The sequence below is a fragment of the Lepidochelys kempii genome, chromosome 22 (assembly GCF_965140265.1).
Source record: "Lepidochelys kempii isolate rLepKem1 chromosome 22, rLepKem1.hap2, whole genome shotgun sequence".
Taxonomy (NCBI): Eukaryota; Metazoa; Chordata; order Testudines; family Cheloniidae; genus Lepidochelys; species Lepidochelys kempii.
This window is the reverse complement of record NC_133277.1, coordinates 18,846,396-18,856,334: the sequence shown is the minus strand read 5'-3', so window position 1 is coordinate 18,856,334 and position 9,939 is coordinate 18,846,396. Positions and strand designations below refer to the sequence as shown.

At 49.8% G+C, this 9,939-nt stretch overlaps 1 protein-coding gene across 1 annotated transcript; it reads right to left on the bottom strand.

Annotated features, from left to right (window-relative positions):
- Nucleotides 1-1,099: 1,099 nt before the first annotated feature.
- Nucleotides 1,100-9,712, bottom strand: IL10RA (interleukin 10 receptor subunit alpha). The gene is made up of 7 exons (XM_073320930.1): nucleotides 9,597-9,712; nucleotides 6,471-6,591; nucleotides 6,103-6,287; nucleotides 5,379-5,548; nucleotides 4,244-4,394; nucleotides 3,209-3,333; nucleotides 1,100-2,658 (listed from the first exon to the last, which is right to left on the bottom strand). The coding sequence occupies exons 1-7, from the start codon at nucleotides 9,658-9,660 to the stop codon at nucleotides 1,684-1,686; spliced, it is 1,791 nt and encodes a 596-aa protein (XP_073177031.1). The 5' UTR covers nucleotides 9,661-9,712; the 3' UTR covers nucleotides 1,100-1,683.
- Between the last annotated feature and the right edge of the window lie 227 nt (nucleotides 9,713-9,939).

The window sequence follows — 9,939 nt, the reverse complement described above, 5'->3', positions numbered from 1 at the left end:
ATACCTTTCAAAGGCTGTCACCAACCAAAGAGAATAACCAGGTTTCTTCCAGCCAGGACGTAGGAGGTGTAGCTCTGTCGGAACAGAAATTGAGCTTTGTAATGGAAGCCCTATTTACATGGGACGTCTCCTGGCGGCTGGGCAGTCAAGAGGGAGACAAGACACTGGAGAATGAACCACAGGCAGTTGCCCTGTCTCTGAGGGAAGACAATGAACTTTGAGGAATATAATGGGAAGGCAGAAAGACCCCTTTTGTCCGGCACCTGAGGAAGCAAATGGACAGTGCGTGTATAGTCATGAAAACAGGATCTCAGTCAGGCTTGGCTAAAACGGGGTGAGATGAACGTCCTTAGACAGAAGGTTAGCTGCGACGTTTAGTCTTTGTTTTATATGTAACCATCCCGTTTCCATCATCCTTAATCACCGGCGCGAGAGTTTTAGTCTTAGGACTATAAATGGATCTGTGCTGTGGTGTTATATAGGAGCTGATCCAGAGTTGAGCTGTACAAGCTGTGTACACTGCTCCCTTGGGGACAGCAAACCTGGTATTACTGTGAGTGTTCACCAGACAAGGGTCTGGACACTACGGGGGAATGCTTCAAGGGGACTGGGGTACATATATTGTTAACTTGCAAGGCAAAGGAAGGGCTGGCATAGTCCAGAGGAGATGGGTTGGGGGCTAACAGACTGGAGTTGTCAGGGAGCTGACACCCAGTTAAGTACCAGCAAGTCTCTCTCTTGCAGGAGGAAGGGGTGTAACACAAGGTGACTCTCAGTGCCGTGTGCCCTGAGAACAATCCCAGTTGCCCAGTTTGCTCAGGTGTAAACATGACAATTGGTGCATTGCCTTTTGCTCGTGATTTGTCACCGAATACATCAAATGTACAGGATTCACTTGGGAAAACTGCATTCCACTGCTGCCAGCTTATGTGGAACCGCAGGAGAGAAGCTGACTATCTTGCTCCTGTTCCTTCAGTTCTGATCTAAAAATTCTCTTTCTCATGTGCACGGTAACGGCACAATGTTGCAGTTCCCTGATCCCTAGAAGGGAAAACCCAGCTGTAGCTTCAATACTCACACACAAGAAGATACACTGAAATAAATGACACCATTTGTCTTTTATATATTTAAAAATTAAATAAATAACATTTCTTTGAACAAAAGAGGCAAAACATTTCCAATAGTCAATATACAACACTCATAAATATGTCAGGGGTCTTGCTGCTGTTAATAGCCCTTGCGTGAGAGAGGAGAGGGAAAGGATATCTCTGGGCCCCAGGACTAATGTCCATGCAGAAATGCCGCACAATTTTAATACAGCTTACTGCCTCTATCCCATTCTTCCCACAGACACGTTATATGTTTCCAGCAGGGGAGAGACACGTTCTCTGTACTGAATGGAGATGGGTGGGAATCTCTGTCATGGCCAACTGCCCTGTTTGGTGGAGGCTGTGTCTGTGGATGGGGGGTAGGCTGCAGCTCTCTCAGCTCTGCAGTTCTGATGTGGCTCCCATCAGCACAACTTTCATGGTGTTGGCAATAGCTTATCACAGTAGCTGCTCCCCCAGGGACACCACTACATGAGGTAGTTAAGAACAAATCATACAAAGAGAGCCTGCTATGCTCGCAGCTCCCGATGTGACGCCTCACTCCAGTCCAGGAGCAGACTCTCCCCAGCCTGGCCTATCGGCGACTGTCCTTGCAGTCAGCCCCCAGCAGGCTCCGAGAGTCGATTTCCAAGCAGAGTCGCTCATTTGAATGTAAGCTGGAGATGAGAGGCAGGGTGCCCAGCAGGTCTGTGTTGAAGATGTCCAATGCAAAGGGCACCTTGGGGAGCTCAGGGAGGGATTTCGAGGGCACAGAAATGCCCAGCGCCCCGTAGTTGAGCAGACTCGAGCCGCTGCACTCCAGCCTGCTTGTAAAGCCCAGGAAGCCTGACTCCCCAGCGAGCACCGTGTCTGCATTGCCGCAGGTGAGCTCTGGGGATGCCTGCTTCAAGTAGCCTTTGGCTAGGGCAGGCTCAGAGCAACCCATCTCCAGCGTGACATCGGTCCTGCCTGGGCTTTGTGTGGGAAGCTGTCCCTCAGTTTTGTCCTGCTGCCTCTCTACGGTACCCTTCGGCTGCTTCAGGTACCCACGAAACTCCACAGCCTCCTGGCTGAGCCCCCTGGCCGGCGGGGAAGAGTCACGCTCTCTTTCACGCTGGTCCTGCCCCTCATCCACAGATGTATAGTCCCTGCTGCTGGCGGAGTGTGTCAGGCACGGGGGACGCCTCACCAGGCTTATGCCACTATCGTCACTCCCTGGCAGCTGTCTTTTGTAGTCCTGGCTCTCTGAGCCCCAGAACCGGCTCAGGCCAGAGGAAGAGTCTTGTAGGCAAATGCCGCTGTCGGTGCTGTTGCAACTGCTGTCCCCCCGTGCTAGGCCTTCCGGCTCCAGCCGGCGTTCACAGTCATCAGGGAAGGTCAGGAACACGCAGCCCTTGTCTGGTGGCTGTTGTGCAGGGCTGGAGCTGCTGTCTGTGCTGCTGTGTTGCATGGGGTCCTTTTGGCACATGGAGAGTTGCTGGACTGACTCCTCATCCAAGCACACAACCACGTCCCTGGCCCCGAAGGGGAAGTGCTCATGCTCTGACCCAGAGGGTTTTAGGAGAGATTTCTGGGAGGGGCGGAAAGAAGCAGGAAGATGGGTTATCTTGCTTCATTCCCTAATCCTCTACTTGTTACTGTTTGTTGCTTGGCTCACTCCCCACATCTACATCCACACCAGCACTCGCCATAGGGGGCAGTGCTCTGCTGGTGGACCCACTGCAGCAGTGCGTGCCCCTTTTGGAGGTGCTGAGCACACCCAACTCCCATTGACGCCCTCTGGAGCCACCCATGCTCTGCATGTCTGACCATTCGGCCCAGGGGGCTGCAAAGTGGGCAGGAAAACAGAGGCCCTTTTGAAAACATGAGCAGTGTGGACTGGTGGCAAGAGCTGAAACTAGACCCGGGGGCTTTGAATTCTGGGTCAGCACCCTGCCTCCTGGAGAACATGGCTCCCAAAGCCTGGGAACCGAAAAGCTCTGTGCTCACGCAGAGCAGCGATGCTGTGTGTGGCAGGGATCTGCCTGCCCACTGCACTTAGCAACAATACGCCAGAGGGACCCTGCCACACTGGGAGTCAGAGAGCCTCACATGTGGCCATTAGCATCTGGTCGGCTTACCAATATGGCTGGTGTCCTGACGGGTTGCTTTATGTATGCACAGAGTAGAAGAGTGCCCAGGAGAAGAGCGGCTGAGAAAACGAGGAGGAAGATGCCAACGCCGACAGATATAATCCCCGTGCTCTCTGGAAAGGAACAGAAGACTGGAGTTAGCGCGCCCTTGTGGCACAGGCTCTTGAGTCACGCTGCCATTGTCGGCCAGGCAATAGGCGCACATGGCGCCCTGCAGAGATAAGGGACGTGAAGGTGTGTCCATCTCTAGAGCCTTTGATCTGAGAAGCCCCAAGTGTGTGTGTGAGGGGGGATCTCTGGAGGGCTAGTATGTGTGTGAGGGGGAGTATCTTGCAGGGAGCTGTGTAAGTGTGACGGGAGGATCTCTGGGGGTGTATATGGCCTGGCTAGAGGATTTTGGGGCTCCCCAGTAGCTTTATTCTCCAGGGCCATATCATCACAATCTCTTCTTCCCTCCCACACACATTCCTCCAGCCCCTCCTCCCTCTCCGCCTGTCCCTGTGTGCAGTGGCTATTGCCATACGCTAGGCACAGGCAGCAGCAGGCCCCAGAGGCTGGGTGCCCCTGACCTCGCAGGGCGTGGGAGTCATCTCAGCCACAGGGCTCTGGGAATGTCGTGAGGACTTCAGAGCTGGCCACGTGGCTCTGCTGTGTCATGGAGGGGTCCCTCGAGTGGGGAGGCTCAATGCCACCTCAAGAGCATCCTTTCTGGGGGAACTCTCTGGGGCAGAGTCTCCCTTGTGCCTAAGCTCCACATGGAGAACAGGAGGATCTGGGGAATGGAAGGCATCAGGATATGGCCACAGCTCTCTGATTCCGAGAGCTAGTCTGCACTGGACCCCACCCCAGGCGTGAGTCAGAGCAGCCCAAGAGCTGCCAAACCATACTTCAGCAGCATATGGTCCCTAATTGTCCGCATGGCAGCTGAGGAGCAGGCAGGGAAATATCCAGCAGTGGCTCTGCCAGAGTGATGGGTGGAGCTCAGACCCAGGTAAGACCAATAGACCCAGTGTGTCCGTTTACCGTCCTCCTTGGGGATCGCGACACACTTCTCCTTGGTCATGTTGGAGGCGACTGGCCTGGAGAGGACACATGGCTCTACACGGATGCAGTACTCCTCGCCCCACAGGAGCATGGGGATGTCAAACTCTTCTCTGGTCTCCACCTGCACCTGCTGAAATAGTCACCAGAAGGACTGTCACCTTTGGCAGGCTGGGCACTAGTGACCAGCACAGAGCGGCCCAGTAGACCAGAACCTGGGGAGTTTCTTGGACATTTGGAGGTGGTTCTTTCACCTGATTTGGCCCCTGTGGTTCTGGGTCTGAAGTGGGCCTGCTTTCAGGCTGGCTTGGGCATGTCTTGGGAATAGCCAGATGTTCACGTGAGCAGCTGATCTCATGAGATTCCCACTTTTCCAACAGTGCAGGTAGCTGAGGGTGCAAGTGTGGCCTTGTGGCTGGGACCTGGGGCAGCAGCTCAGGACTCCTGGGTTCTATTGCCAGTTCTGTCACTGACCTCCTTGGTGACTTTAGGCAAGATGCTTATCTCCCTGGGTCTCAGTGCCCCATCTGTAAAATGGGGATAACCATCTATTGAGCTTATCTGTCTCTTACTCTGGTCTGTGCAATGGGGCCTTGCTCTAGTGTGGGGCCATTAGGTGCTATTGCACACACATCACAATTACTTGCACCTGATCCCTGGATTGGCTTCAGGTCTGAACGCAGAACACCTTGGCCCATGTTGCTCTCTGTCTGTCTATATTAGAGCAGGTCAAACATTTAAACTCTTTCTCTTGAAAACCACTGCTCTTTCAAAGTTGTTTTCATTTTATGGTTCATGGTCCATAAATGTTCTGGGTTTTGTGAAATTCTTTTATATTTTTAATTGACTGAAAATCGACTCAGCAAAATGTCCCAGTGATGGATTTGGGATCTATTCCAGTGCCAGTGTTGGTGAAAACCTCACAACTTATTGTTTATAAAAAAATTCAATATTGTTGATTCTTTTGTAAAAAAACAAAACATTTAGTTTAAATCATGGCAATTTTTCTACTTAAAAATGTCTTGTTCAAAGCATCTCAACCAGTCCTAAGTATGAAGGCCATCGACACTGTCCCCCACCCCTGGAGTCTGGATGACACAAGTGCTGGCTGTCTCACCTGGAGATTGTCTGACGCCCTCCTGACATACGTTCTGTATTGTCTACCATACTTTTGTATGTCTTTGTATGAGACCGTCTTGTTCCCCACTTTCAGGATCAGCTGCTGCACGCTCACGTGGATGGTGTTGTCTCTCACAGACAGACTCACATCTGATAGACGCAGAGTAGCTGGAAAAACATAATACAGAATCCATGAGAATTGTTTCTCTTTCGTTCCGCTAAGAGAGGTTTGTTCTAATCACAGGAGCCCAGTGTCAAACAGCTCTCGGCCCACATGCATTTCAAGTGGCACTCTTCTATTCTATTCTATCCAAGTTCTTAGCCCACCCTCACCATTCCAGCATCTCACCCCTGGCAGTAGTGCATTAAGTGCTGTGACTAACATCTGTCACATGAGGTTTGTTCAACCTAACCCAAAACAGTTTGTCAGAATGAACTCTGGCGCAGTGACTCTGCCATGAACTCTCTTGAGCACCGTGGCCAGCGCACGGGCTGCGAGTGCTTTATGAATGCAGCTGTCATTATTAGCACTTAGTGACTAGGCACCTGAGTAATCATATAGCAGGGGTCAGGAGTAAGCTCCCCAGCTAAGCAGAAACAGAGCTCTGACACCAAGCACATGAAAGATATTTGCTAGCAGCTAAATCAAGTTTACAGGATGCAGTTTTGTGGCTATGGATTTTAGGGTCCAGAAGAGAAAATGATGGAAAAACCCCAGGTACCTTCTTTTGGGGAAAAAGCGTTCGTCCTGGCCCAGAGAGAGGTGCGGTTTCCAGATACTGCCCTAACTCTTGCAAAATAGCGGGGAGAAGATGGTTGAGTGTCCATCATCTGGTAGGTCAGATTGCAGGAGTGCCCAGAGATCCCAGTGCAGTCTGGGACAGCCATCCAGGGAGGCTTACCATACCTGTAGGGAGAATGTCACTCCTTAACGAAATGTTTTCTGGGTGTGGGAAGCATTAGGGCTGCTGGAAAGTTAGCACAAGATTTCTGTGAACTGATTTGCACATTAAATATCAGAGCAAGTGTAAAGCAAAAGTGACTTGGGTTTCAGAGGCGAGTTCATCTCCCTATGGTCCTGGGTACTTACAGCTTATATTCCACTTCATACAACGTGTCACGGGAGTAGTTCACTCCGGGCGTCCAGTGCAGTACATAGTTGAAGATGTCAGCAACAAATCGCACTTTGCCTGGTTGGGACAGACTCTCACCTGCAGGAAGGAATCAAAAGGGAGAGTTTGCAGCAGGCCAGTCCTGGGGATGAGCCAAGGGGTCCAGGTGCATTGTGGGGTGTGATCTTATTGCAGTGATGTGCTCACCTCAGCACACACTCCAGAGCTGGGCCTGGGGAGATGTCACTGTGGACAGGAATGTGGGGGAAGTTCCAGTCTGTCTCGGAAACCCAGCATTAGAAGCAACAACCCTTTCATTCTACTCATCCTCCAGCAGGGCCCATCCTTCTCCGAGAGAGTGTCTCCTCTGCACTTATCATGGAGAAGACACAGACCCCCTCCACAAACAACAACAGGGATGAACTCTGCTCCCCCTGGGAGCTTCTGCAGAGTATTGGGTCATAGCTATAAATATCACCTCCTTGGGAGCAGCTACATCATCTCTGCATCAGCTGCTCTGCTTTTCCCTCTCTCCATCTATCTATCATGTTCTGTCTTCTCCTGCTCCACGTTCCACCCAGTAGAACCTTCCTGAGCTTCAGAGTCCCACGTAAGTAGCCCATGAACAGAGTCATGACAGCAATGCCAGCCATATGGTCCACAACCCCCTAGTCTCTCTTACTGCACTGTATGGTGTCCCTCCCAGGAGGCTCAGTGTGAAGCTGCGTTTGTTGGACTCCATCACTGCCCCCAGGATCGCTCATTTCAAAGGAAAAGGAAAGAACATTTTAAGCAGAGTGCTGAGCTCTCAGTGATCACACCCTGGCGGTTAAACTCTCAATGCCTGGGGCCAGCAGCTTTGTGTGTGTGTGGGGGGGGGGTGTGTGTGAGAACCTGGATTTGTGCTGGAAATGGCCCAACTTGATTATCATACACATTGTAAGGAGAGTGATCACTTTAGATAAGCTATTGCCAGCAGGAGAGTGGGGTGGGGGGAAGTATTTTTTCATGCTTTGTGTGTATAAAAGATCTTCTACACTTTCCACAGTAGGCATCCAATGAAGTGAGCTGTAGCTCACAAAAGCTTATGCTCAAATAAATTGGTTAGTCTCTAAGGTGCCACAAGTACCCCTTTTCTTTTTGTGAATACAGACTAACATGGCTGTTACTCTGAAACATACCACCTGCCGTGACTTTTAAAATATTCATTAGGTGCTGTCCACACCTAACAGGAAAGCCACAGAGTGAAACTCCAAGCAAGGAACTTGCTGAAAGCTTTTTCTTTCTTTCTTTCTTTCTTTCTTTCTTTCTTTCTTTCTTTCTTTCTTTCTTTCTTTCTTTCTTTCTTTCTTTCTTTCTTTCTTTCTTTCTTTCTTTCTTTCTTTCTTTCTTTCTTTCTTTCTCATTAATACCACAACAACAACAACAAAAACAGAGGTGAGAAGCACCAACCCGTGGTTCCATTTTGAAAATGTGTAAACAAATGTTCACAGGTTTCTGAGTTCGGAAATTCATTGAAACTGGCTCTTTACCATAGTTTCAATTTTGACAAATCTGCATTTTTCAATGATGAAAACTTTAGCTGAAAAATTCCTGACCAGTCTAATCAATATCCTCATTTTGCAGATAGGAAAACTGAGGCCGAGGGAAGTTAAGTGACTAGCCCAAGATCACCCAGGAAATAAGTAGCAGAGCGAGGAATAGAACCAGATCCACAAGTCCTAGTCTCCTGATCAGTCACTGGACCATGAAGTGTTCTGAAGAATATTTATTTAATATTTTGACAGTGCTTTGGCAATTAAATTGTTCAATGTTATCCTCTTCCCCCGCTTTGACTGAGGGATGGTTATCTGACACTAGTTTGCTGAACTTAGAACCACCTGACAGTTATTTGAAATGACACAGAAGTGCTGTACTTGCTAGTGACAGATTATGCTGAAGGCAGGAAAGTGCAGAGATATTTTCAGAAAAATCCCAGCCAAAGGAAACCCAGCTCCTAGACTTGACCAGGTGAGAGTGGCATTCTAGGGAATGGGCATGGAGAATGGATTTTCTAACCAGACAAAACACTGTCTGTGGAATTTGTTTGAAAGAATTTCCTGTCACTTTGTTCCTTTCTGAAGCTGCTGCTGATTTAATCCAACTGAGATGGGCTGCAAGCTCCTTGCAGCCCTGGGTATTTTGATTTGTGGGCTATGGAGGGACATCATCTTCCTTGGTGTAGCCAGTACAAGCATGGATACAATGGCAAGTAAGACACTCAGAGAAGGAACACATCTGAGAATGACTCTACCCTTTAGACAAAACCCTAGGAAGGCTGGTCCAGTGGTTAGAGTGAGAGGCAGGACACCTGGGTTAAATTTCCTCCTCGGTCACAGTTACGGACTGCCTCTGGGACCTTGGGTAACTGCAAACTTCAAATGACTTAGTTCTCAGCTTGCATCCAGCCATCCTGCCACTATGTGGAGGGGAAAGACCTCTGGTCTCCAAACACCTTGTGTCTTCTGAGCTGGAACATTTCCAGGTCCAATGTCAAAATATTATCAGCTAACGGCAGTTACTGCTTTCCTGTTTACCTCCTTTGCAGCAGCTGCCGTTCAATAACAAATATTAACCCACCACCTGCTCCCAAAGCCATGGTGCGCCAGCACAAGTGAGCAAAGCTCAGGGAGGTTGGTGACGCTGACTTCACAGAGGGTCTTTGCAGTGACAAGGGGCCATGTTCATAGGGAACTGGGGTCCAGATTAGCATTCCCCGAATGGAGACAGACAATGTATGGGGACAAATGGGGATTTCAGGCATTGAAGATGTGTACTTCAAGTAGAGGAGAGAGTGATGGACTTCCCTCCTGCCGCCCTGCCAGTGTCACCCAGAGAAATCTCATGTGAAAGCAAGGATACAAATAAATATGAATGAAATATTAAAAATCCAAGAGGTTCCACACACTTCCCCCTATCCTTAGCCCACCTAGCCAAGCTCTGAACCCCAACCCTGGGCTGTGAATCATGGTGCTGAGGAAGGAAGGGAGCAGGAGGCCCCCTAGATTAGTATTTAAGAAGTAGGGAAGTCACTGGCTGCTGATTAAGGGTTGAAGATGGCTTACCATATATCTGCAGGCAGAGGGACACCACAACCCCCACTGTCAGTGCTGAGAAACCTGGTGCCATCCTGGGACCTGCATTGTCCGCATGTACCTAGCTGGGAGAGCAGAAAGCTGTGATCTCTGTAGGTCTCACTAGCACCCTTGTTTTTCCTCTTGGAGGCTGAGCTCAGTATGACGTCTGAGGGGGCGTCAGCATTACACCACAGCTCTTCTGCTGTTTCCACATTTCTCTAATTTCCGCCCACTCCTCCGCGGCTAATTTGTCAACAGCAGTTGGGTATTTCCTCCAACTGGCCTATAACGAATCACGCCAGGGACTTTTCTATGAAAAACTGCTAGTTAC

Bases quoted from the DNA above. Each gene is read 5' to 3' on its own strand.
- IL10RA (XM_073320930.1), bottom strand. From the start codon at position 9,660: ATGGCACCAGGTTTCTCAGCACTGACAGTGGGGGTTGTGGTGTCCCTC. The intron at 5,549-6,102 runs GTACCTGGGGTT...ATGTTTTTCCAG, and splicing joins CGCTTTTTCCCCAAAAGAAG to CTACTCTGCGTCTATCAGAT. The intron at 4,395-5,378 runs GTGAGACAGCCA...TGACTATTTCAG, and splicing joins GGGCGTCAGACAATCTCCAG to CAGGTGCAGGTGGAGACCAG.